The sequence below is a fragment of the Acinonyx jubatus genome, chromosome E2, assembly GCF_027475565.1.
Source record: "Acinonyx jubatus isolate Ajub_Pintada_27869175 chromosome E2, VMU_Ajub_asm_v1.0, whole genome shotgun sequence".
Classification (NCBI taxonomy): Eukaryota; Metazoa; Chordata; class Mammalia; order Carnivora; family Felidae; genus Acinonyx; species Acinonyx jubatus.
The window spans coordinates 2,886,610-2,914,399 of record NC_069396.1 but is presented as its reverse complement, the minus strand read 5'-3'; the positions used below and the strand labels follow the sequence as shown (position 1 = coordinate 2,914,399).

General features: G+C 55.3%; 1 protein-coding gene across 6 annotated transcripts; it reads right to left on the bottom strand.

Moving 5' to 3' along the window:
- Window positions 1–928: 928 nt before the first annotated feature.
- Window positions 929–27,790, bottom strand: MTHFSD (methenyltetrahydrofolate synthetase domain containing). Of its 6 annotated transcripts, none has more exons than XM_027076355.2 (8): window positions 25,829–27,774; window positions 21,829–21,932; window positions 20,275–20,388; window positions 17,274–17,387; window positions 14,986–15,076; window positions 12,568–12,680; window positions 12,178–12,303; window positions 929–2,746 (listed from the first exon to the last, which is right to left on the bottom strand). In XM_027076355.2, exons 1-8 carry the CDS (start codon window positions 25,842–25,844, stop codon window positions 2,237–2,239), a joined length of 1,188 nt encoding a protein of 395 aa, XP_026932156.1. In that variant the 5' UTR covers window positions 25,845–27,774; the 3' UTR covers window positions 929–2,236. The 6 variants fall into 6 exon arrangements, with proteins under 6 accessions (XP_026932156.1, XP_026932155.1, XP_026932157.1 ...); XM_027076354.2 differs by lacking the exon at window positions 20,275–20,388 and adding an exon at window positions 20,129–20,242 and having other exon boundaries at window positions 25,829–27,115; XM_027076356.2 differs by lacking the exon at window positions 20,275–20,388 and adding an exon at window positions 20,129–20,242 and having other exon boundaries at window positions 21,829–22,035; window positions 25,829–25,897.

The window sequence follows — 27,790 nt, the reverse complement described above, 5'->3', positions numbered from 1 at the left end:
CTGTTTCCAGCTCAATGATCTGGTCATCTGGAGGCTGGGGAGGGGCCTGGCCATGGCTTCTCAGGCCGAGGAACATAGGTCACGCGCGTGCCTTCCTCTGTTCCAGGGGGAAAGCCCGTAAGCCAGGGCCAGACCACACGACAGCCGGCCGCCTCCGGGGCAGAAAGAGCTGCTTCTCCCGGGCCTTTCTAGCTGCTGTGCCCAACGCCCCTCACAAAGGTGCTCTCCGGCAAGCTCAGTGTCGCTGCCACCCTGCCTGCTTCCACTGGTCTCAGCATCCAGGACTGTCGCCTGGGATGGCTCCTGGGACAGCTCTAGGGCCGTCGCCACCATCACTGATACCCGAGCCTCGGGAACAAGAGGCTGGGACACTGAGCACCCGCCTTATACTCTGAGTGCCCTTCCTGCTGGCCCTGAGAGACTGGCACTCCCAGGCCTGCCCACAGCAGGAGGAGGAGAAAAGGCGTGTAGGCTGGTACGTTCAGGGTGCTTCTATCTCAGGCACTTGGGTCTTGGGTTTTGCTTGTACTGATCTATTTCCCACAAATATAAAAATGGTGAACTCACTTGGATTATCTGCATTTCAACATATCTGGATTATTCTGGATGCAACGGACAGAGAAGCCAAGCAAGCTGGCCTAACTGGGAAGGATGATGCCATAGCCCAAGGCAGGCTGGTGTCCAATTGCTGTGATCAGGCACGTTCCTCCCCCAGCCCACCGCCCCCCCACCCCCACCCCCCGTTGGCTCTGACGCACCCATGCCCGTATCCCATGTTTCCCAGCCTGCGTATCCACCAGCTGTCCTCACGGCTGGGACACAGCATGGGGCGAATAGGACAGCCACACGCTCAGCTCCTGGTCTCCTGGAGCACTGGTCTAATGGTGACAGATCGACGACAACAAAGTCCACGAGGACTAAACGAGAATATGTCAAATACAGGGAAACTTTATGGAAAAAAGACATGAGAAACAAGGCAGAAAAGCAAAACAAAAAACCGTGAGGAGTCAGACGACCAGACTGCTGCTCTGGGTGAGGGGGTCAGGTTCAGCCTCTAACATCTGAGCCGGGCGCTGGGTGACGAAGCAAAAGGCAGCCACAAGGGTGGGGTGGGCGGTACAGGTGGGAAGAGAGAGCCCAGAAGATCTTTCCGCCCTTTGTTTGATTCCTGACGCCTTGGGAAAGAAGCCTACATTTACTGAGCAATCTCAGGGCAGGCTTTTCCGACATCTCCACGGTATTTTCCTTGTAAAGCCAATGAGAAAGTGCTTTGACGAGGGAGACCGAGTGCCTCAAGGTTTTCTTGAAAGCACACGCAAGCCAGGCCCTCCTGAGGTGTAACAATGTGCTTGCAACGTGCCCAGTACGACCTGCTGGTGAAAAAACTAAAATTTCTCACGTGTATACGTTAAAAAAAAAAAAAATCTCCATGTAAATGCTTTCTTTGACTTTTTGCCCAGGATCCATTGCAAAAGTGCTTCTGTTTAGAAAGCACAGTTCAGCCAAAATCCAGTTTGCTTTTCAGGAAAAGTGGAGGGAAAAAACCAAGAAACGTGGGGCATTAGGCAAATCGGCATGAGCGTCTGTCACTGTCTGTGACACAGGCTGGGGCAGCTCATTCTCCGTGGCGGGTACCTCCTACAAGACCATGTGGAGTGGAGGGTGTTCTCCCGGACGGAGGGGTGAGGCCGGAGAGGCAAGGAGGGCAGAGCAGTGAGGTGTGTACCGCCCCCCAGTCACACGGGCTCTCCGTCACAGACGCCAGCGCCAAGTTGTGACAAACAGCCGCACCCAGGAGACCGCGCTTGTTGGCTTCTGCGACTTGAACACGGCTCTCCCCCTGCGGTGGTGGTTCGAGACCCAGGATCCCAGGACAGCAGGGCGTGCACCTGCCCCTGACCCCTGCCAGGGCCTCGCCCCTTACTCCCCCTCCCCCCAACCACAAACCCCTGGCTGCCACCGTTTACTCCGACTCGGTCCCCTGCGGCCTCTGAATAACCAGAGAAGCCGGTGTGGTGGCAACACCCGGCAGGTTACGGGACGCAGACACAGCAGGGCTGGGACGTGTCGGCCATGAGCTACTGGCTGACTCTCTACTCGTCAGGAGGTCCTGGGCGGTGACACAAGGCCGGGCCATCCTGGAGAGGCCTGGGCCCAAAGCCGCTCACACAGCAACGCTCTGCCGAGTCCTGCTGCCACGCCCCTCAAGTTCCACGGGGACCGGAGCAGCGCCCCATCACAGGTCGGCGACGGCCGGGCGACAGTCAGGCTGTGGCTCCTGCACGCGGCCGCCCGGCAGGTCGCTGGCCCTCTGCCGCCTGGCCAGTGCCACCGTCACCGTGGCCGCCCCCAAGCGCAAGCCCTGCAAGCGGGAGACGGCCTGCTGGGCGGAGGCCGGTGCCTGGTAATGCAGGAGGGCCCTGCCCCGGGGCCCCTGCCAAGTGAGCCTCTGGGGGGCCGCTCCGAGTTCTCGGAGGGCTCTCTTCAGCTCGCTCACTCGGGCGTCCCGGGGAAGGTTCCCGACGCAAACGGTGCCAGTGGGCCCGTCCTCCCCCTGCGCAGGGCAGGGTTCTGGCAGGGGTGGGTCCCGGGGCCCCCGGACGGCGCTCAGGTGAGCTGGCTGCTGGCTGCTGGCTCCCAGGAGGCGCCGGGGCTCGTCCCGGAGGGTGACGTCTTTCCCAGCCTGCTTCTCTCGGTGACGCAGGCTTTGGAGTACTGGGATTTTCCCCATCACCTCCCGGCTGATCTGAAAGAGCAAAGCAGTCCCAGCTGTTCTCCGGGGGTCCCAACACGGTCACGAACAGAGGAGAAATCAAAGTCGCACGGGGGCCTCTGCCGCACACGCTCAGGTAAGCAGTCTCGGCCATGCTGCCCTAGGGGCCCACCCTGGCCCTCTGGGAAGCAGGGCCCCTCGGTCCCCGTCCTGCCCCAGCTTAAGTGAAATCTGGGACCCCGAAGCCACTTCAGACTGTGCCCGACGTGCCACGGCAGCTGGCAGGAGTGGAACGGTTTTCTCCACTCGGGAAGCAGAAAAGCAAAGGCCTCCTATGCAGAAGGGATAGCGGGGAAGGTCAGTGGAAAGAGGGTGACGGGTCACAGGTGGCAATCCCCCTGGTGACCTCCATGATAATCGGGGCTTTCTGCCTCCATGCCAGCCCCTCCTCCCAAGTCCCCACCCTGTGGGTGGGATGAGCTCTTTAACGGGGCTCCCTGGGGCCTCCCCCTTCTCCCCACTCCTCCACTGGAGGAGCGTTCCTCAGGGACCGAACCTTTCAACGTGTTGCCAAAAATGCAGAGACAAGGCAAAGCTGAAACAGAACGCCACTTCTGAAAACTTTCTAGCAACGGGTTCATCAAGCTACAAAGCAGCACTACACGAAACGTTAAGTCTCAATGAACAGGATTTCTACTTTGGCTCTTTGGGAAGCTGCAACAAAGGAGGCGGTAAAAGCACCCCGAGACAGGAGGCAGGGCCCCCCTCGAGTACCGGGATGGACAAGTGGGGTCCGTGCACAGAGGGGACTGACTCGAGCCCGCTTGCCGCATGGCAGCTGACGGCCCCTCCCTGGGGCAGCCCTTCAGGTTAGGCTGAGCCTGGACGACCGAACCCGGGACAAAACCCGTCTTCTGTCGTTTAAGGAATCACATGGCAGAAAAGGAAGAGAAAGGCACTGGTGAGCCCTTCTTAGCAATCCTCAGTCTTTACAGATGCGTTGTGTCCTGCGTTAGGGCACAGAGCTTGTACATGACCAATTACAGGGCATGGTGGGCAATGGTCCCAACACGGGACTTCCCACAAACGTGGGCACGTCAGGATACGTATCAGCATACGAGCTGGATAGATGTAACTTCCCTCTACAAGTAAATAGCCCGCCTAGTAACGATGTTCTCTTTCCATTCAGAACCGTATGTCACTAGAGTAATGGTTCTTATCCCCGGCAGGTGTCAGACACCTTGGGAGAGAAGCCGGGGTTCCTTCCCAAGGAGGAGTCCCCCGCAATTCTGTGCGCAATTTCCCAGTCTACTCCGGGGTCTCCAAACCGCAAGGGGCACACAGGCCCCAGGTTAAGGATCAGCGATTTAGAGAAAGGGTCAAAGAAACTCAAACACCCAAGAACGGTCGAGCCCCTCCTCACAAACTTCAAGGCTGCTGGTCCTCATTAATCTGGCACCTGGTTCTCTCTCCCAGCACTAAGTGGACAACACCCCCACCTTGGCCCACCTCTCCACTGGCTCAGATCCCTCTCCAAACGGACACCACCCTCGCTCCCGGGCACGGCCACGTCAGAAGCCTCTGTGCCCGGTTCTTGCCCACTCACGTCCTCAGAGCAGCACAGAGACTCTCAGCCGCCACAGAAAGACGCTGTTCAGAGAAAACCTCCCCCTAATGTTTCCCAGTGTCGAGATGCAAAGAGACAAGCAAAAACCACGTCTACCATGGACACATGCATGAGACGAAGCTTCTCTTTTCTAATCAAAAGGGATCTTTCTTCCACTGGACTCTCTGCAAGTCTCCCGAACTGATTCACTCAAAGGTGACAGAGCTCCCAGGCCAGTACCCTGGAGGCTCTGGTCCCAAGGCGTCCTGAAGATGGTCTGGTCCAGCAACCGACCCTCCCACGCCTCCATTCTACCTTCTTAAAGAGTTCACATTCCTGTGTCCTTTCCGAGTACCTAAAAACAGACTGAAACTGGTCATAATCAGATTCTTTTTATTTTCTAAGGAATCTCTACACTTGATGTGGGGTTTGAACTCACAACTCTGGGATCAGAAGTCACATGCTTTTTTTTTAAAGTTTATTTATTTTGAGAGAGGGAGAGAGCGTGTGCCGAGAGTGATCAGGGGAGGGGCAGAGGGGGAGAGAGCATCCCAAGAAGGCTCTGCACTGTCTGCCTGTGCAGAGCCTGACGCGGAACTCAATCTCACAACCGTGAGATCGTGACCTGAGCCGAAATCGAGAGTTGGACGCTTAACTGACTGAGCCACCCAGGCGCCCCAAGTCACATGCTCTTCCAACGGAGCCAGCCAGGTGCCCCCAAACTGGTCATATAGGTTCTTCAGGATGTCTTGAAGTTACCAGATCTAGTATTTAGAAAGGATGACCCAACTCAAAGTTGCAATTACAGTCGGAGGAAACGTGTGACTACGTACTTCTGTGGCACCGCTGAATGTCGTTCCACCCAACACCCACGAGGCCAGATCTCCTGGTAACAGCACTTGCGCCAGCACCGGCTCCGAGCGGTCTTGGCCGGGTGATCGCCCCACATGCTGAAACCCCCATGTGCTTCTGCCCAGTGAACCACGGGGCTCCCTCCGGCAGAAGCTAGCGTTCTCAGGGAACCTGACCCGGGGGCGAGGTTCCACATTCAGGCAGCACAGATCCATTTAAAAACGCGTCACGTGGGGCAAAAGCACACCCGCTCCGCACCCCACAAGGGGGCGCTGTATCCCAAGCAGGCACATGTACACACTGCGAATGGCTGAACAACAAAAATGTTTTCACTGGGTACGCATTCTGCGCTAAGTCTACAGCACCGCAAACACACTCAGACACACACACACACCCCCCCTTTACAAGGGGAAATGCCAACTGCGTCACCGTTGCCTAAAACTGCTGGTCTCAAGACAGGATGGTTTCGGGTAAGGAAGGACAAAGCTCAGCGTCGGCTCATGCTTGCACGCCCACACGTTCTCAATGGAAAAATCTCCCCGACTAAGAGGTGGCCACTTTTGACACTTTCCCAGCTGTCTGCCATTTCTGGGCTCTTTGCGGAGCGGCTGGGGCTGACGGCTGTCCCACAGCTGACACAGAGGCCTCTGTGCGCCGGCTAGACGGGCTGGCTTCACGCTCAGGACAGTCCACGCGGTGCTACGCTGTTTTTCCTGGCTGGCCATTAGGAACATTTGTTACATCTGTGACTGTGCCATGTGACACGAAAGATTTTTGCCTATTAACCAAACATACAAATACGTTTCTGCCTTTCAATAACTAATCATTCCATTAAAAGATAGTATAGCTAATTTAACTTCCTTTTGTGTGCCAATACCATTCTCTACTGACGTTTTACGAAGATCGTGTATAAACATACGTTCTCTTTAAAGATTGAAAATCCCGTCCCCTAGAAATACATGCTAAATCCAATACAGATCAGCAGCCTAACTCTCAAGGCACCTGCGGCCAACTCAGAAGGAAGACTCCGGTTCTAACCTTGCCTCCGCCAACCCCTGGCTTCAGAATTTCACACCTGTTGCTTTTCCTGACTCTCCCTTTACTTGAGCAGAAGATACAGAGACTGGGAGGGAGGATCCTCACTCTGAAATGCTAGCACACGTTTGAGCTATTGCTGGCAAAGGAACAGGAACACCATACGTATTTCTCATGTGACATACAATGTCCACACAAATTACTACTGCCACACATGAGACCAACACTTGTCATTCATGGATCGAAAATACCTTTGTTTAAAAAAAATTTTTTAATGTTTATTTATTTTTGAGGGGGGGAGGGAGGGAGGGAGGGAGACAGAGCATGAGTGGGGGAGAGGCAGAGAGAGAGACGGAGACACAGAATCCGAAGCAGGCTCCAGGCTCCGAGCCGTCAGCACAGAGCCCGACACGGGGCTCGAACTCACCAACAGTAAGATCATGACCTGAGCCGAAGTCGGAGGCTCAACCGACCACCCAGGGGCTTGGATCGAAAATTCTTTCAAATACGGTACTTTCAAATGAGCAAGGTGAAGCGACTCGAGTAACCAAGCATGCAAGAACACAGCACAGCTAATGAACACGCTGTCTTCCAAAAGTCATTCCTGCCTTGCAGCATCTGTTGGCTAATTATAGTGGCTCCTGATTGTAACAGGGCTCGATGTGTACGTCTTTTTGCACAGAGATGATCAAAGGTGTCACTTAATAGAAAAGGCCCCACAGGGCCACTCCTTTATAATTATGCTCTCACTGTGGGTGCTGAAGGACCAGGAGGGCAGTGACCGCACACCATCGCCCCATCACACGCCCCACACAGTCAGGAAGAGAGGGGCCGTTTGGGGGTGGCCACGGAATCACTACGCAACACGGGGTAAAACGGTGTTTACTTGCTGGAACACATGATCACCTCCAACCCGTGCCACACATGCCAGCTTCTGTCCACACACTTCGGTGCCCGCCCATCCTATGCTGTTCGGGGGGTGGGGACAGCCCGACAGACGAGCCCACGAGTGCAGGGAGTCCCCTCCCACGGGGCCAGTTCGGAGCCGGGTGTGGCATGCGTTCCTGCCAGGCGGCTCCGGGCTCAGCTCCACACCGGGGCGTCAGCCACGCGGGGAAGAGCGGCCCGTGCGGCCCCACCTCACGCACAGGCAGGTGCTCTGCACCAGCAGCTGGGGCAGGCCAGCGTCGCCCCCACGCACAAGCACAGGACTCCTGAGAACTGGGGCATCGTCTCAGGTGCCTGTTCTTACCCCCTGGGCTCGTTGCAGAACTGGAGGCGAGCGCCCGGGGAGAAGGCTGCCCGCGGAAACCGTCTCTCCTCGGTAGTGCGGACGGGGGGCGCGCGCCCTGCTGTGGGAAATTCAGAAAACGGTGAACAGATATCGGAATCCCCCTCTCGGAGACGGCTACGGTTCACGCGCCGGCCTACCCCCGCCCCTTCCTGCGCGGGTTCCAGCGCCACGGGCTGAGGACACACGACACCGCTAACGTGCAGAGACGCGCACACCGCCTGTCCACCCGGCACGTATCACACGAGCGTTTCCTCTCACCGTCAAACCCTCTCAAAAGGCTGCATGTACTTTAATGACAGGGTTGGCATCTGGGACCCTGACGCACCTCAGGGCCCTGCATTATACGGGATGCACGCATCTCTACCTGAATTTCTAAGTATTTCTCTAGGACAGGTTCCTAGGAGTTCAATTACTGGGACAAATACAGCAAATCTTTTTAAGTGGAAGGATCGGCCTAAGTCCCCGGCCCCGTTGTAGGTGTGGTTCAGTCCACATCTGGCTGTTACTTCCAGACAACACTGTGACGCGGGATCAGAAAGCAGGCGTCTGCGTCCCAGGACGGCTGCTGCTCACAGAAGAGGTCCCTGTCCCCAAACCCTTTTCCTCAAGGCATGTGTCATTCTCAAGAAGTCAGTCAACCGGCATGGTGACCATCTGGGAACAGCACTCCCTAACAGCTGTGGATGCTACAGAACTTTTTGTTTCTTTGAGCCTATATACAAGGATGACCCTGGCAGAGCCCCATTTCCTCACTGAAGGACAAAATGAGTTGATCCGAGAAAGACAAACATCCAGACGTTGGTCAACAGAGTCCCACTGCTCCCCTCCGTAATCAGTGGTAACACCTTTCCCACAATTACTGCAGGGAGCAAAGGGGCTGGGAAGCAGTCCTTTGGTCTGTGGCTTTGGTGGCAAGGAGCAGTCTCGTGGGTGCCCTGGGTCTCTCTGGAGCTGCAGCCACACCCCGCTGCCTGACCATGTCTCCAGGGTACCCTTAAATAAGTATCATACCCTCCATCTGCCCCATTCTAGCTCAGCAGACGTCAATAAAGCCACGGGTCTCGCTGTCCTGAGGTCCAGTCCGGTGGGGCCATGCGAGGGGAGCGGAGGTGTCAGAAACAACCTGGAGCCCCACACACAGAGGGCCCCGTCCTGCTTTCCAGATGCTCGTCTGGGTCTAGCGGGCAGCCAGGCTCTTGGGCAGGACACTGCACTGCTCTGTTGTGACCCACCATCTTGCAGCCCTGGGAGCGGATGGGGCTGTGCGGGGGCTCCAGCCAGAGCTAAGGCCTGCAGGTCACCTTGCACATGGCCGTCCACATCTACCCGGGGGTTCGGGACCCACCTCAATGGCCGGGTCTCATACCGTCCACCGGCCAGCTGGGCAGAGATCCTGGGAGGAACACCTCCTTTCACCGGGTTGGACCTGCTGGGCCGGGGGCTCAGGGGGTTCTGGGTCCTCAGGGGAGGCAGCTTGTGGCTGGAGTGGGGCAGTCATGGCACCTTGTAGCTTAGACAGGGAAAAGTTCCCTGAGTTTGACAGGTCAGCAGGTGAGAGGCCACTCTGAGGGAACAGAGGAACCCACATGAACAGAGCAGACGCACTTTCCAGGAGGAACGTCTCTTTCTCCTTCACCGAGAGGCAGTGAAGGGCACACGGTGATAACACACAGCCACGGAACGACTCGGGCCAGGCCCAGTCTTGGCTCAGTGAACGTCTCAAAGGGGAACCGCGAGGACTCTGCCAGCACCAACAGCATCCAGGCACGTTTCTCACAATTACTGACTTCCATTTCACGCCTGTGACAGCCACGCCGGTGACAAAGGGCAAGTTTAGCCGGTGCTTCCGTGCTCTGCCTGTGGGGTCAGCACCGACGCTCTCCACACTACAGATAAACTAATGGGGGGGGGGGGGGGGACCTGCAGAGGGTGCACCAAGGTCACAGATACAGCGACTGAGAGGCCCTACGGTGGCTGCTGAGCTCTCCAAACTACTGCGCCCCCTGGTCACCCATCTTTAAAATCACAAAGCACTTGGGGCGCCTGGGGGGCTCCGTCAGTTAAGTGTCCGACTTCAGCTCAGGTCACGATCTCGTGGTTCGTGAGTCTGGGCCCCGCGTCGGGCTCTGTGCTGACAGCTCGGAGCCTGGAGCCTGCTTCCGATTCTGTGTCGCCCTCTCTCTGCCCCTCCCCTGCTCATGCTCTGTTTCTCTCTCTGTCAAAAATAAATAAAACATTAAAAAAACTTAAAGTCACAAAGCACAGGCAGAAAAGAGGACAAGGTGGGTCAAGGGCCCCCCCTCCCCACTGCCCAAAGGAACTACAGCTGGACAGCAGAGTCCATACCCGCTGGCCCCCAAGCGGGAGCACCACATGCCTCTCTCAGAAGGTGGGGCAAAGGCCAGGGGAATCGAATGCTGCACAATCTTTGTGTATTAAGAACGAGTAAAAAAAAAAAAAAAAAAAGAAAATGTATCACACTTTGTACTTATTTCGTAACCTTCATCTGGGAGGTCTACAGTGTTTAGAAAAAAACTGTGATTCCAGATATTCCACAAAACAGACGAGAAGCAAACTCGGGGATTCTAACACCCACACGACAATGGTCTACGGGTAGAATATCCACAGGAGGATATGCCAACGTGTATCTCATAGTCCATCTGAAATCAAACTGTATCCTACAACTGAACTTCCCCACCCCTTCCCAAATCCTCAGTGGAATTCAGGGGTTCCCAATGTCAGTGAAAATTCCTTCCGGCTGCACACAAAGCGAGGCCAGAACAGAAGCCCCAGGGACTGGAGAAAGTTGCTGCTTTCACATGACCCTGTGCAAAGGGACGCCCTGTGGTGGGAGAACACACACAGGACCCCAAAATGAGAAATGGCCTTTTAAAAGTTTGAGATTCTTGGGGCACCTGGGTGGCTCAGTTGGTTAATGAAGCATCCGACTCTTGATCTCGGCTCAGGTCATGGTCTCACAGTTCGTGAGTTCAAGCCCCATGCTGGGCTCCGTGCTGACGGCACAAAGCCCGCTTGGGATTCTCTCGCTCCCTCTCTTTCTCTCCTCCTCCCCTGCCTGCACATGCTTTTTTTCTCTCTCTCAAAATAAACAAACATTAGATAGATAAAAGTTTGCGATTCTTGGGGCACCCAGCTGGCTTAGTTGGTAGAGCACACAAATCTTGACCTCGGGGTTGTGAGTTCAAGCCCCACGTTGGGCGTGGAGCCTACTTAAAAAAAAAAAATAGTAAAAATAAAAAATAAAAGTTTGAGATTCTTGCTCAGGCCTCATTAGCAATCGATCTTCCAGGAAGGGGCTGAAACAGTGGGGGCGTCAAAAACCAGTAAAGGCCCCAACGCCCTACGTACAAAGTATGGCTACTTCTTTGGGATCCCTGGTTCATTTGGTTTTCTTTTACACACGAGGAGTTATCTTCACCTAACACGACCAATAACATCACCTGTTGATATTTTTCTTGTTAAAATCAGCAGAATGTGACCATGACTATTCCCCAAAGCAACACATCTTTGTTTTTCTTCCTGGAGAGGCCGCCCAGAATCTTCCTAATGTGGGCTGCAGTCGGCCTTCCGTCTAGGAAGTGCTGTCCTCCAGGGGACCTGTAGCCTTGCTGTAGTCAGCCTCTTGTGTAACCTGCCCCGACTCACATTCTCAGCCGTGAGCAAAGGCCACCTTGCTCCTGTGACCTGTGTATCAGCCTCCACTCAGAGCAGCTGTGGCCCCGAATTCCAAGGTAAACCCAAGTTCTCAGGAGAGACACCGAGGGACATCTTAATATTCACTAAGGGTGCCACTGGCTTCCCCACGGCGCTCAGCACACACTCGGACCCCCACCGGCCCACTTTCAGGTCACGCCTGCCTCTCCTCTCTGCTTTCGTCGGGCTAACCTAGGAGCCCAGAACTGCCTGGCCGTGGCGTCTGTGGGAAGGCCCACTGGGCCGTAGCATTTCATTTTGGTGTCAAGCTTGGAGGTGGAGGTTACGGGGTCTCCATGCCCAAGGGGAGGCTGCTTTCCAACTCTGGACAATTCGGGTTCCAGGGATGGAAGGTGTGGAACAAAGGCTTCAGTTCATACCAAGCCCAAGCTGTGCCCGTCTCCTCAGTAGCTCTGGCTGCTCGCCGGCAGGCGGGGCCCTAACCTGCAGGCGGGCCTCTGGGACCGACTTCCTACCGCAGACTACCGTGCCGTGTGCCGTGCAAATGCTGCGGATAAAAGTCACCAAGGCATCAGCTTACGAAGGCCACGGGTACCGCGTGGACAGCCAGGTCACACGAGACAATCTGGGACTCCCAGCGAGAAAGCCGATGAGGCAGCAGGAGGCTGTGGCCAGGACGGTGGCACGCAGCCCTGAGATGAGACCCGCCAGCAAGGGTGTCGGGGCATCGGCCCTCCGAGTGGGCAGCTCTCTCTGCCGTGGACAGCTGGTGCCCTGCGGCAGGAGACCTTGCACCTGCCTGCTTACCAGAATCCCACAGGATTGCAAAGTATATTCTTGGGCCCATGCCGGGAGACAGATTCAGGAGCTCAACTGTTCAAAAGCTCGCGGGTGATTGTAACGCACAGACACGCCAGGCCTGGGGACAGCTGCCATGCCAAAGGACGCCACACAGGAGGGGATGCCTCTGAGCTACAGGCCGCTGCCGGCCACGGCACCCACCTTGGACCATAAGATTCCCGTTGGCTTTGGGCGCTCACACCCTGTGGCAATGACTCTCGTCGGAGTGAGAATGTAGTCCACGGTGAGGTCGTGGTCCTCGAGCAGCGCTTCAGGTATGTCGATGACCTGGTCAAACAGAAGGGGGTGAGGGGGGTGGCGGGCACACGGCTCCCGTGCTCACCGCACACACAGTAGATGCACGTGCCAGGCCCGAAGGGAAAAGGCCTCACCGCCATGCTGCCAAACAGATCCGGCCCCCGCTGATGGCCACCACTCGCGACAGCCGCGGAGCGAAGGCAGAGACCACTCTGTCTCTGTCTCTCTCCCTCCCTCCCCTCCCGCTCTCTCGGGTGTGGCAGTGGCTCTGCTGGGCCCGTTCACGGGCAGCACCTGGCAGTCGTGGACGATGGTGACCACTGGTGTCTCCGGGCCGACCGCTCCCATCGACACCATCATGGCATATTCCAGATCAGCATAACCTTCTCCCTTCCCAATTCTCCAACCTAAGAAACATGCAGAGCGTCAGTAGTATCTCCGGAGTACATGTTTCATTTCATTAGGTCACAGTGGAAGCAGAAACCTGGACCCAGTATCCCCGGCCCCTCCTCAGAAACTGCCACAGTGAGCCCACGGGCGGGCGGCCCCCTAGTAGTGGGGTTCAGGGGACAGAAGACACTGCGCACGCACAGTGGTCAGCACGCAGTGACGTGAACCTCGAGCCCTTTAAACGTGTTACAAGAGGAAATGGAACCTTGTTTGTATGAGCAGAACTCAGGTTTAAAAGTAACGAAAGAGCGATTTCTAAAAAGATTAAGAACAAATTTCTACTAAACACAGAATCTTTTTAAGCTATTTCTCTTGGAAGAGAAATAAAAACGAAAATGAGGGACAGGCGATTTAAGACGGCATCACTTTGCCTTGTGAAAAGCGCCACAGGAGGGCGGGGCCGGCGGCCCTGGTCCCAAACTGCAAAGTCCGAGGTGGGGCGAGAAGCTACGCGGCAGGAAGGAACGCGGCAAGACGGGAACCTGGCTCCCAAGAGGATCGACACCGTGCCGTTAGGAAGCCCGTGACACTGCAGAAATCCTGACTTCTGCACAACCTCAGCATCAGCATCATCACAAAGGGCATCAGTGCTCACGGGTCTAAAATGCTGGTCTGTCACGCGACTCTTACAGCCACCAACGTCCAGCCACGCGTGCAAATACACGAGACAAAGACAGTGCCACGCAGAATTGTCTGAGTCACAAAGGATGTGGACAGTCTGCACGAAGAGACAGGCAGGTGAGCAGCAAACACAACAAATGACCACCTTCGCTCACCATGGAATGCAAATCAAGCGACAGGTGGCACACGACTGCTCACTGCGGGACGGGTAAGCACCAGAGTGTGGTTATTCTACTCACTGGCACGGGAGCAGGGAGGGAGGCGAGCTGTACAGGGCTGGGGATGCGAGGTGGGTTATGTGGCTACAGCCACCAGGGTTTAAAGTCCACCCTTTGCCTCGGCAATTCACTTGCTAGGATTATGCCACGCAAAGCCCTGGAAGGCACCACAGACTCAACCCCAGGACTCTGGCTCCCTTTAGTGTTATCTGTAAGGGAAAAGCCAAAACCAAACCCTGGTGACACCTTAAGTGCCCATCAGTCTGCAGGGACGGACATCATCCGGCAGGACACACAGTGCCGTACGTGCTGCTGCCCCCTTCTGGGGAAACAGAGTCAGCACAAACCACCCCAGAGAGAACGCAGGACACGTGTGGACTCACAGGCATCTCTCTCACAGACACAAGGAACTACGGACAGTGGACGCCTGGGAAGGGCACGGGTGATGCTTTGAGAAGCGCCTGATCATCTCTGAAAAGAAGGCCCTGCTAACTGCCCCTTGCCAAGAGCACGGCCCGAAGCCTGTCCCCGGGCCTCGCGGCCTCTGGGAAGCCAACCCCAACCTACCCAGGGCTGTGCTGCCCCTCCTCCTCTCCTCTCCTCTCCCGCTGCACCCACCTCCGCCACCTGGCACATAAGGGCCAGCCCTGAGGTCGCTTCCCAGATGATGCCCAGCTCGAGGCCTTAGGGTCACTCTGCTGACCCTCGCCGGTATCAGGGCTCACTTCTGTGTCCGGCACCGAGCACATCACGCCACAGTTCAGCCGCTGTGTCTGCTCTTCCCAGGCCCTGCGGCCCAAGGCAGAGACCACCCAGAGCTGGCCTGACACGGGGCCCACAGCAGGCACCCAGGAGACGTGTGCCTCTGGGGACCCATCCCCAATGACACAGACAGAGCACGTAACTGGAATACAGAGAAAGCAAAAGCGCGAACGAAGCACTACGACGGCTCCCATACTAGGGCAGAGTGAGACACAGAGGCGAGTCCCCCGCCCCCACTCCCCCCTCCAAATGGCAAAGCACCAGGCCTCCCGGTCAGGCTCGGGACAACACGCGTCGCCCAGAGGCCGCCGCTTCCTAACGGAAACAAAGTTTAGAGCCTGACGTTTTCCCATTCACTGGAGGTTCTCCAAAACCAACCATCTACTGACACACAAGTCCAGCTCTGGTTCCAGGTAGCTTAAGAACAGAGGAAATATCTCTCACCACCTGAACAGAGATGATGTCACTTTATTTTTCCTGCTAAGAAAAATGAAAACACTGTAAAGGTATTGAGTGTGAGGGACAAAATGAATGAGAGAGACAGTGGTTACTCAGAGGACAGGAACGTGTCCAGAAACTGAAATTACTTACCGTCAGGGTCTAGGAGACGGACAGACAGCAGAATGTCACGCTGCAGGTCACGGTGCGATTTTAACCTTACCTTTTTCAGAAACGGCAACGGACCCCACCACCACCAAGTCCACAAGGACCCTGGAATCCAAGCCCACGGGGGTGCTGTAGTTGCGCACGCCCTGCGAACAGAGACGTGGGCCTGAATGCTTCCCGGGCGGCGAGCAGCTGGCCCCCCTCACAGTCCACGGCGAGGAGCTCGCAGGAGGCAAACTCGTGCCCTACGACAGGCACACGGCATCGTGGGAGCGGCATTGAGGATAATTTCCCACAGTTTCTGTCCCAGGGAAGATGGCGCTTTGGAAGGGACAGCACAAATGAGTAAGGCGGTAATTTCACAATACGGAGCAAATCAGAGGAGTGCCGTGGTTAGAACAGAGGGGGGGAGTCACACGGAACCATGTGCAGACCCCTGTGCGCCCCGTGACCTCAGCAGGAGGAAGCTCTCTGACCCTCAATGTCGCCATCCGTAAGGCAGAGGCGCTGCCCACGGCCTCGCCAGGCTGCTGTTGGAATGGAAGGAGATGGCGGAGGTGACGCACTTCGTGCATGAGATGGGGCCAGCAAGCGCGCGGGGCAGACTCATTAAGTGTGAGATGCTGGGGGCCGCCACTGGCACGCAGAGCGTATTCACTCCTGAGATAGGACTCAACCCACACCCACCTAACGTACACACGTTTACACTGAAGGGGCCCGTATTTCAAGAACAAGGGGGCTGATGTGGTCCTGCGTCTCAGACGTGAAGGGGCACAGATCAGTCCGGCAACCGGATCACGGCCCCGCACGGACCCACGTCGGTGTCCCGCCCCCCACTGCTGGGCAGTCGCCACCGCACGGTGACAGCCGTTCTGCCCCGCGGCTCTGGCAGCACAGATAATCAGCGCACCATGACCCGCATCTGCGCACACCCGCGGCCGTGAGGCTCTCTCCACGTTGCCATTTCCCCCAGCCAGGAAGAGAAGGAAAACCTCCTTCTCGGGTTCCGGTGCATCATGTTGTAACAGAGCCCGAACTCGGCCGTCCAAACCCTACTGAAGCTCAGTCACGAGCGCTGGCCCGGCTCCGCTCGGGGCCCGGTCACACTTTCAGGGGCGCGTGTGAGGGACCGGCCATCTGACCCGGGCCTCAACCCCAGAACGGGAACTGCGCTTACTCTCCCGAACCTACGACTGCTGTGCGGCTCATCACGCTCCCCGCCGGCTCTGGGAAACGCGAGTGCGTACCCGTGGCCCGTGCTGCCAGCCGCGGACCATCCCACAGGCTGCATTTCTGAACACCAACCAGAAGCACGACCGTCTCTCGTTTTTCTACTTTGAATTTCCCTTTGCACTTTTTTCTACACGTGTTTTATTACCGTACTCTATTACACGGGTTTTTGTAAACCACATCAGATTCTATTTTTGGAATAAAGTTATCGATAAGTAACAATAAACGTTCAATTTTTAAACATCAGACTTAAGCGGAAAATCTCTTTTAAAAAGGAATATCTCTTAATTATACACCTGGCTACAGACACAATTAGCCCACGGTCATACAGCAGGAGGAAAATCGTGTTTAGGTGACACCTCTGCAGCCTGCACTGAAATGCCCCGTGTCGCAGAGCTGCTGATACACAGCCTTCAGCCAAAACCACTGGAGGAATGAATTCTACACCATTTATTGCACGATTCACATTTGACCAGCATTATCTGGCCAGGTGACCATCTTATCCTGCTTATATTAAAATGATGCGATGGAAAAAATAAATAGGAATATCTTGATGCCTTAGTTTTCATTCCCAATAGATTAGGAATCAAAACAAGCGGGGGTCTATCCCAGGACTCTGAAAAAAGTCACCAAATTCTATTTCTTCATCTGCAAAACACAAGGCAAATCCCACTACAGGGCAGCCTAGGATAGTATTTACACACTTCCGTTTGACTACACTGTGAGACACTCTGGAAAAGCCCGTCCCTGAATTACTCAAGTCGTTATTCAGAACTGCTGAGGCCACTTCCAACTGAAGGGTTCTGCAAATCCCTGAGTCCCCACTTGCTCTGGTGGCAGTTCAGAAATTGCTAGATACCAGACAGTGACAGGTCAACACGGGGAGGTGTCAGAGGCCAGGTAACTTATTTCCTCTTCCTTTTTAACAGGAACTTTACAATCTGCAAACCTGTGCCAGAGAGAAACCGAGCAGCTCAAGTGGAGCCCGTGTACCTGTGGTTTTTCGACGTGGCTCCTGTATCGCGGGACGGCTGGATGCTTGTCCACTTCTGCTCATCTGGCTTTGCGGAAAATGAAGTTCAGTTCTGTGGGGCACTTTGCGCCCGCACTTACCTGAGAGGTGGCGCATTTTCTCAAGACGTCCTTCGTTGCGCCGGGCGGCGGCGTGATCTTATTAAATAACCCCGTTCTCAGCCGTGGTGTTGGCACCAACAATGTTTTTTTGCTCTTTTAAAAGAAAGACAATCAACGAAGTATAAAGTTAAACCCAGGAACTTCTTGTGTGCATTTTTAACGTTTCAGGCGCAGAGGCAAGTTGCTGTTACTGGCATTGTTGGGGAACGACTTCTTTGCATGCCTAATTAAATACAAAGAGTCACTCGGGCCACTGGCCCACCCCACAGCTTGTCATCAAACACGAATTCTAGTTTACTTGCCACTCAAAATCGCCAGGCAATGACGATGCAAATGGGCACAGAAGCCCAAGGATTCCAACCAGGCCCTTCCTGTGGCCCCTCCCCAGTGTCACACACTCTGTAGGTACAATGCTTTCACGGGGCACCTGCTGCCCGGCCTGAGCCTTCTTTCTGTCCAGCAGATTCCAATCTCATTATAATCGATATTTTGGATTGACCTGAGTCCACAGCCCCTTTTCTTCTATTTAGTTCCCAAATGCCTTGGTTCTCCCAAGTGTGGTCCCCAGCCAGCAGCGGCCCCTGGATGCCTGTGAGAAATGACCAGAAGCTCAGGGGGCAGGCACACAGGTGACTCTGATGCCCAGGATGGTTCCAGAACCACTGCCACAAGCATCCCTGCAGATTATGCAGGGGCAGCCCATGAGCCAACTGTAAACTTATAAAATCCTTGGTGTAAAAAGAGTATATTTCAGTCTTTGTGCAGGAGATGACAGCCTGAGACCAACACAAGACCTATAAAATCGCGGGTTGGCATACTTAAAGCCACGACAGAAGAAATATTTCAACACAAGCCGTGACCACGTGCTCTTTTCGAGTGTGAAAGAGGTCTGGGTTCATCTGTAGTCTGGAGACGCTGGTGTGCTACATATTATTCTGGTTACTCCCTCTTTTCTGGAAGCTTCTCACCTACCAGCTCAGCGGCTCTCAACCCTACCTGCGCTTTAAAATCACCTGGGGAGCCGTCTAAGACTTAGCCAAGGCCCAGGGCCACCCAGAGCCTCTCATTCAGAAGGTGACATCGGCAATGACTAGTTTTCACAGCTCCCTGGGTGGGGCCGACGTGCGGCCAGTGCTGGCCTGGCCAGCGGCTCTCAAAGCACCAGTGGGGTATCTGTTAAAAAGAGGTTCCAGAAACCGACTGAAGGTCTGGGAAACTGTGTATCCCCAAGAGCAAGCCTCCGTGTCCCCAGGCACCGGCTGTGGCCACGTGCACCACCGTCCCTGCCGGAGCTCAGGAGGTGTGGCAAAGCCTGCAGGTCTACCTGCTTCCCAGGTCATTCTTAAGCTACTGAGTTTCCAGCAACAGCGAGGAGCCGGCGGCCCCAGAGCCCCAGAGCGCGGGGAGCACACGTGTCTTTTTCACCATCACATCCCCGTGCTCACAACCTGGAATAGAGCAGCTTCTCCAGCGTGACCATCTCTCCCCTGAAGAGAGAGAGATGTGGAGGGTGCTGCTACTCCATCCGCCATGTGGCTGCGCTCCTACAGGACGCCGGGACTAATCTCCAACCCACTCAAGGCTCTGACCTTGTGCTGAGGGGCCGACGGTTAAGAACCTCGCACACGAACAGAGCTGACTCCGCGGTCACGGTGCGGGTCACGATCCCAGCCCCACCACTGCCAACGTGGGCCTCGGCCCAGTCACCTGACCTCTCAGGTCTCAGGGTCCAGTCTCCTGTGTCACGAGGAGCGGGGATCTCCCCTACAGGGCAGCTGGTAGGATTTAATGAGATGATACAGCCAAGTGTTCAGAGAGAGCTGTGCCCTTGCACATGGCGGACACTCACTGCAGGCCCTTCTCTGCTGCTGCAAAAATTACCTCATTCATTACAGTGAACTATTGTCCAGGAAAATAAGGCTGGCAAGACAGAATGCTTCCAGAAGAAAAGCCTAAATGGGAGTCTCCCCCTGGGGCTGAACCACAATCAGCAAACGTTGAGGATTGGAACGCGAGTCTTGGAAGGGCCAGAGCAGGAGCCCCGCACCCCCCCAGTCCCCGCAAAATCACCTTCGGGTGCTCCCTTCGCCACAGGCTGCAGGGCGCCCCCAGGCCCGAGGCCTCGCGGGAGCCGCGGGAAAGCCGGCCTGCCACAAGGGGCACGGCTGCGCAAGGAGCTCCGGAGATCCCTGTTCACGTTCTCCACGGCGACTGGTCTCAGCAAAACAACAGCCACCATCACCTTCAATCGGTGATGTTACTACCGCTGTTATCTGCATGTTACTGCTTTTACGGTTTATACTTAACTTACACGTTTATTTTGGTTTTACGGTTGCATGGGAGCTATGAGTGTTTAAGTTTATACCGTTCTGTTTACACGTACTAAGCTAGTGAACTGACAGCAACCCTGGGGGAGTTTTTTTGTTTTTTTTTTCTTTAACAGAGGCCTACATATTTTAGGAAACACTATTCTGATTTGTATATTCTGGAGATGTCATCAGATCTCTCACTCACGGGTTATCAACAATGTCAAAGAATTATATAAAAGCAGCAGAAGTAAATAATCTTTCTCTTCTGACGAAGCACATCCGATTTAAGGATGCTCGAGGTGACCGTTCTGAACATCTTTTACCTGTGGATTCAGGAACACTCGTGACTTCTGACAGACAAATGAAAGACACGTGGACCGTTCTCAAGTAAAACTCCCAGGGTGTCCTGCACTGGAGGGAGTCAGAAGCCCCATCTTCCTCAACAGAGGCTTGCACACATTTGCAGGCACCTGGAGCCCGCATCTCGCCAGCGGCCAGGGCTCTGGCTCAGGAAAACGGGGTTACCTGCAGCGCCAGCAGCCGGATGCCTTCCAGCGGTTTGTCGGGGTCCACTTTAACTTCCCGTGTTCTGGCAAAAACTTCTAGGTCTCTGATGTTTTGGCAAGCCAGATAAGAGCCCTAGTTAGGCAAACAGACAGAGGTGCACTTACGTCGAGGACGAAGAAGCGAGCGTTTGTCTGGGGAGCGTCAGGATTGACCTTAATGGTTCTGGCCATTTTGAACGCCTGCAAGCATGGGAGGTGCTCGGCAGCACGGGAAGCACCCTGTTTTTAAATGCAATTGCACATTACCGACAGGACGGCCGGATCCTGGGCCTACAGCACGCGCGAGCGAGCGACTGCTCTAGCTTTTCACCCAGACAGGCGGGGGGGGGGGCTGGGGGGGGCACTAATTCTCAGGCAATATCCAGGAGTTGCCCAGAGAAAAGTCTGGGAAAGCAGTCAGTGTAGAAAGGAGCTAAAAAAGCCAGCCTCACCCCAATTTATTTATTTTTATTTTTTTAATGTTTATTTTCAGAGACAGAGAGAGTAAAAGAGAGAGAGAAAGCATGTGCCACAGGGGAGGGGCAGAGAGAGAGAGGGAGAGCGGGAAACCCAAGCAGGCTCTGCCCTGTCAGCGCAGAGCCAACGTGGGGCTCGATCCCACGAACGGTGAGATCATGACCTGAGTGGAAATCAAGAGCCAGACGCTGAACCACCCAGGCGCCCCATCCCCAGTTTATTTTTAACTGAAATAAGATATACATTCCAAAAAGGCGTAGACATCGTGTACAGTTTGATGAATTTGCACAAAATGAACACGCCTGTGTTTACTACTGCCTAAACCAAAAAAGAGCGGATTACCACCAACTCTCCAAGTTGCTTCCTTTTTAAACATTTTTTACTGAATCTGTGCACCTTTCTCTTTCTCCTGTACCTCACGGCAATTTCTCTCCCTGGGAAAACAAGCACTAAAACAAAACAAAGCAGCAACACAAATCATACAAAAAGCACGGGTTTTCAAAGCAACAGGGGCTTGTTTCCAAGAGGCCGGGGATGGGGAGACGAGGTCCAGCCAAAATGGAGGATGACGGCAGGAAACGGCCACACATGCTTTGGGCTGACGGGGCATCGGTGTGTTTTCAAAAAGCGCTTTGTCTTTCTTGTGGAAAAGGAGCCAAAATTATGAGCTGTGTACGTTTGCCCGTCCAAGTAAACTTGTTTCCTGTGAACGCTACCACACACAGGCATCTCGGATTAGCTTCTATTCTGCACACGGGGAAACTGAGGCCTGGCATCACCGGGGGCTGCTGAGGCCTTCCTCTCCAAAGAAACTGGCTGGGGCTCCCCTCTCAGAGCACATCACTCGCTGCTGCTCTTAAGGAGCCGCTTGTGAAAAGGCACCACAATGACATGCTTGCAGCCAGGACAAGTGTCTTACTCCCTGTCAAGGGGTGAATAGGCGCCACAGCATCAGCTCGTGACAAGATGCCACCAACCGCCAACCCCGCGCAGAAGGGCCAGCGGCCGCGAGAGCGAAGCTTAAGTGACTGGGATGAGGGGCGTCTCAAACCAGAGGCCAGGCCAGCGGCACGGACTTTGCACCACTACTCACTGCCCACCCCACTCGGATCCACCACGAGGCAGGACAGTGATCGCATGACTATCTCGCTCACTCGGGACTCTCCTGTTTTCCTTCTGAATGCTCCGGGAAGGCTTCAGTACCTTGAAGTTGGGAATCCTGTGATGAACAGGCCGGGGAAAATCCGCTAAGTTTCGTGATTCCATGTAGTCCCAGATCTGTTCGCGAATGTCCTGTTTGGAAACACCTATGGCAACAGAGGGTGGGGGGGGTTAACGCGGCAGAAGGGAGTCCCGCAGAGGTGCGGCCGCTCCAGCACTCTCGCGCCAGGCCAAGCCAGCGCTTCTCATCTGCACAGTGAAAAATCAGGGTTAGTGATGAAGTTGCAACAGATTGGTAACGTCCGAAAACAGAGTAAACTCAAGACAACCCAGGTGTTTAATCCGGCCCTGCTGAAAACAAAACGCAATCCAAGCCCCACGCCCTGTCCTCGCTTGGAAATGCGTGTGCCGCTGGGTCAAGGCACTGCAATCCTCAGTCTGTCTGTCCAGCTTTGCCATGGCCGTGATTAGTGCGCTCGGGCTGTAAATCCAGAAAGCTTGTCTTAAACCTAAGTGCTTTGTAAACCTATTATTTTGGATTACCAATTACAACCTCCTTTATTAGCGTAGGAATTTCTTTTTTCTATATCCAATTTAGGAAGGTGCTTTTTTGGCAACAAATAATCTTTATTTGAGCAGAGCAGTGTTGATGAAATTTGCATTAACCACGTACTCTTCCTAAGAGTTAAGAACCATAAGGAGCAGTCTCCGGTTAGGTACCAGCACCTTTCTATAGGCATATTTTTAAGTATTCACTTAATTTCCATTTTTGTTGGTCCAAAAGGATATCCTCGCACTTGCTCAGAAGTCTGTTTCAAGTCACTTTACTTACTACTTGATCTGTTTTCTTTTCTTTAGTATTTATTTTTGAGAGAGATACAGAGAGTGAGCAGGGGGAGGTACAGAGGGACACTATATCTGAAGCAGGCTCCAGGCTCTGAGCTGTCAGCACAGAGCCTGACGCAGGGCTCGAACCCACGAACCGCGAGATCATGACCTGAGCCACTCAGGTGCTCCGTTGTCTGTTTTCGTAACAATTTGTTGTGCGGCCAGCACTGCGAATCATGAGGCAGGGGACTCCCCATGAGGTCATCTCATGCGCGGGTATGCTCTCAACACCAACCTGCCCTAACTGTCAACGAGGGGCGAGTGCTTCCTACCCTGTGCCGTCTGAAAGTCGCCGCAGGGACACACATGCATGGTGTTTAGGGAACATGCATCGCTGTAGCTGGCACTGAAAGCCGACCTCTTCTTTTCAGAGAACTTAGATGGTGTCCCTTACAGCTGACAGGAGGTGCTACAGTACTGTGTGTGGCTGGGACACCTCTCGTCACCTTCCTGGGTGCATACCTGGGGCAGGTACAACTTCACGGGTCCCAAGTCTCCCTTAAATGAGTGCAGGCTATTGAGAAGCGACCCAAGGGAGCAGCCCAGGATCAGAGAGAACGGGGAGTTGCCTGGATGGGTGGTGGGATGGGGCTGGCAGCTGGCTTCCCCCCACAGACATTTCTGAACAGTGTGGCTTTGATTCATGTCAATCAGTCACACTCCGAAAGTTTATCTTTCATAACTGGACACTCTTAACACAGGCAAAGGGAGTTATACTGACAAGCCCCTCCCCTGGCCGCCTGCTGGCTACCAGCTCCCTTCCCCCAGGGCGGTCAGTGCACCCCTTGTTCTTTCTCCTGAATTCTTCACAGGTACGTCTGGCCCCACACAGGAGACACTTCCTGTCACCACCTCTTCCTAAGGCGGCGCATCACGCAGACAGCCCACACTGCCCCGCACATTGGTGTTTTTGCCAGACATCTGGCAGATGGGCCCATATGGTATACAAGAGCGCCGCTGTCCTCATGGGAAGCCGCACAGTTTTCCACTCTAGGGACAGGTCAAAATTTACCCAGACAGTCTCCTTCTGAAGGGCAACGGGTGGTTTCCAACCTTCGGTTACTGAAGTGCACTTCACCACCCGCTGCCCATTTTGCCCCCACGTGTTAACCCCCCACGTGTAGTTCTAAGGGGTAAGGGCCACAGCCACAGGCTTCCACTAGCCTACACCGTCTGGCTAGGCCTAGAACTCCCCAGCGCGGCATTCGGCCCAGTCCCAGAGCCTCTTGGGGCCACTGCAGACGCCGCTGGTGCCTCGTGACCCTAGCTGTGCCTCTGGGCCGCTCCAGAAATCGGCGCTGCAGCTGTGGGAGCACTTCGGGACCCGCGTCTATAAGACGCAGGCTGAGCTCACGCTGCTGTCAGCCTGGGTGGGGCCACACAGCCAGTGTCCAGCACTTGGCTTGTCTTTCCCGCCAGGAGCGCTGTTGGCAAGTTGGCTCAGCTCTGTGTCCCTTGGGCAGACCCTCACTCTTCAGGCCTCAGCTTCAGCACCACCTCCAGGAAGCCCGCCCCCTTCCACTCTGCTCCAGTGTCTGGGGATCTCTTTGTCACAGGGCCACCAGGAGCTCTGGCCTGCAAAGCCTTGCTGCGCACGTCAGCCCCATCTCCCACTATTCCTCACTTTGGATTCAAAACGTGGCTCTAGCATTGTTGGTCCCTGGTTCCACACACCTGCCCCCCTCTCTGCCTCTCAGGACTTGGTACCTCCTCTCCCTTCAGGGACACACCACATCCCCCTGTAAGTATTTCGAGGGCCCAGTCACAGACAGATGTCCCTCCTTCAGGAACTTGGAGCACCCTAACTGTCTGGGTTTTTCAAACACAATTACACTGGCACAACTATAAGATTACTACACTTATCACTTTCACTAACAACCCACAGGTGCTACAGTATCCCCAACACCGTGCAGGATGCGGTGTGGGACACAGGAAAAATAAGAAATTGTGACCCTTGCTCTGGGGAGTCCATCACAAACATCTGAGTGACTCCCATTTAGAAAGCAATGGGCTGGTTGGGAGGTGCAGGGAGGGCACAGGTCCTCCTACATGTGGAAGGTTACAGAAACATGGGAGATGATTAGGATAATAAAAGATGACACATATTTATGTGTGACATGCCCGAACCCTGTTCCATAACTGCCTATTCACTCCCCTCAACAGGTTGTGGGCCCCGTCGGGTGAGCTAGGGTCTCACTCATCCTCTACCTCTGGCTCTGAGCTCAGTCCCCGCACTTGGCAGGCATGTGAACTACCGGCACCTGTTTACTGGGCTCTTTACATACTGCACACCTGGGAAGAGCAGAGGTTTATTTATTCCAGACCCTGGCTCACTGTGGGCTTTAGTATTGGGTGTTATCTTTGCCAAGAAACCCTGCAACCATCACCAAAGCTCTTCTCCACTAGAGGAGCCCGGGGGCAATGAAGCAAGTGTCCCCAGTGCCTGGACAGGGCCTGGTACAGTGACACCTCAGAAAACATTTAAGAGGGCGGTGATTTTTTTTTAAGTTTACTTGTGGGGGGCGGAGGAGAGGGGCAGAGGGAGAGAGAGGGAATCCCTAGCGGGTTCCGTGCTGTCAGCGCGGAAAGGGGGGCTTGAACCCATGAACTGTGAGATCGTGACCTGAGCCGAAATCGAGCCGACTGAGCCCCCCAGGCGCCCCTAAGAGGACGCTGCGAACCGGCGTTTAAGATACATTGCTTTGCAGCCGCGCCCCTGCCCGGGGAAACCAAGTTAAATTGGTTTCCGGTGAGCCGTAAGCGCAGCTCTCACAGGTGGTAGTTACGACCGGCACGGGGCCCACCGACACCACCAGGTGCACAGCAAGTAGTCCTCTCTCTCTTCTCCCCATTATCTTTACTCCGCAAGACAGCGTCGGATATCAGGGTCGGAGACCACTGCCGGGTAGACCCCCCACGCCCCGCTGGGACCCCTCCGGGTGCCCCCGTCTCTCCGGTGGTCCCCGGCCCATCCCCTCTGGCCCCGCGCGCCTCTCCGGTGGTCTCCCGGCGGCCGCTCACCTACTCCCCACTCGGACAGTGGGTAACCCGGCGGCCCCTCACCCGCCCGGCCCGTGCCCGTCCGGTGGCCCCTCACTCGCCCCCACGCCTGCCCCTCTGGTGGGTCCCGCCCGCGTCTCCAGCAGTCCCTCACCGGTCCTCAGCTCCATGACGACGCGGTCGGCGAGCGACGCCTCCAGAGGCGGAGTCGGCGCGGAGTGACGTCATCCGCCCGCGCACTCTCCCCGCGCCTGCGTACCGACCGCAAGGGGGGCGGGGCGTCGCCGCGAAGGCCTGGTGTGAAGGGCATGGAGTGCGCATGCGCGTGCGTCTCCGCGGGCGGGGTGGAGGGACGTGCGCAGAGAGCCTGGCTGGGTTCCCGGGCTGTCATTTGTTCACGGAGCAAGTCAGTGTTGAGCGCCCGTTCCCACGGGCGTTTGCAGGCCGCTGGGGCTAGCGAGGTGAAGAAGCCCCCGGCCTCTCAGAGCCCACTGCCGATTCCAACACACCCGCCTTCTTTTCTGTTCCCCCAGAGGCCGCCTCCTCTGAGAAGGCAGCCTTGATTGCTCCTCCAGGATGTGATTCCTCTTCTCTGAGGACATACCGAGGGCATTTTAAGATGTCAGGTCGCTGGAATGGGACCCACTGCGGGTAGGATCGGGCCCAGCCCGGCCGCTGAGGGAGTCCGATGTGCTCCCTAGGGCCACACTTCGGTGAACACCCCTTGGTTTTGCCGTGCGTGGCCTCTGGATCTCTAGAGACCGAAAGAACGTGGCAGCCTGCCTTTGCTCGGCACATAGGGTGTGTCAGTCTAAGGGCCAGGAACTGGCTGCAGGGAAGGCCAAGTCCGAACCTTCTCTGGGCTCCACCCCAGCGGGACCGAAGGAGGGTCAGTTGGCGGGGAATTCAGGCTTTAGGAAGATGACCCTTCCCAAAAGGAGGCCGTCCCAAACCAAGTCGCCAGTAGCCACCTCCCGAGTGATTGCACAACCTTAGCCTTGCGCCTCCTGCATCATAAGCTCCAAAGAAGGGGTGGCTACTTTCCAGAAGTCTATACCCAATACTTGCTAAGATCCTGGCAACTGGCAACACACTTGCAAAATAGGCAAAGCGTTTTAGCGTCCACCTCCAGATGCGGAAGACGAGGTTCTGGGTGTTCCAGAGACTTCCTCAAGCTCCTACAGAACGGATCCTATGCCCTTTGCCGTCATCAGAGAGAACATAATTGATGACAGTAGCAAACGCTGCTCCAAATGTGCCAGGCTCCAGGCTGAGGGCTTCCGAAGTCACACCTGAATGCAGTCCTCACAGCAGCGGTGGGCAGCCGAGGCGGCATCCACAGGGGAGGAAACAGAGACTGGAGATTTTGGGGAGCCTGGCCCAGAGTCGCAGAGCCGGGAAGAGGCAGCACGTGACGTGACCCCAGTGTGCTAACTACAAACCTTGCGGCTCCTGGCCACACCTCTGCCTTCCTAGGGGGTATTTGTGGCGTTAATACACAAAGACATCAGCAGCCCTTCGTGCTGTGTGGGGGTGGCCGTGTCTCTTACCGGCTCCCAAAAGGCTATAAAGTACAGAAGGTTATAAAATAGAATCTCTCAGGGAGAGTGGTGTCTTTTCCCACTTTCGGGAAAACACCATAGATCTGTGGAGAACATTTTATGCAAATTGACCCGGCCCCAGCAGCAAAAATGTGTGCAAGACTCACTGTGCTCAGAGCAGCGACCAGGGTGCTAAGCCACAGCCCAAGTCCCTCAGAAGGGAGGCCTGGAGCATCCCCCAGGCAGAGCAAGCCACGGGGAACAAACTCCCTCCCTGGAAATTTCAGAAAGCAGGTGGCACTCCCCAGGCCATTCCCCTTGGCTCCTTTGTTCCATGTTTCCAAATTAGAAGCGCCCCCAAAGCCCAGGCACTTGAACGAACAGGTAGTTGTGAAAGAGACGCCCCTTAGAAGAAACTGGCTGGCTTTCCTGTGGAAAGGTATTCTAGAACTTTGACCCAATGCTTCAGACTCAATCATATAGGTACACTTGCCCCTGGGTCCCTTGACAGTTTTTAAAAATAGACCTAATAGAGCCATTTTGGGTTCACAGCACAATTGAGCCAAAGGTGCAGA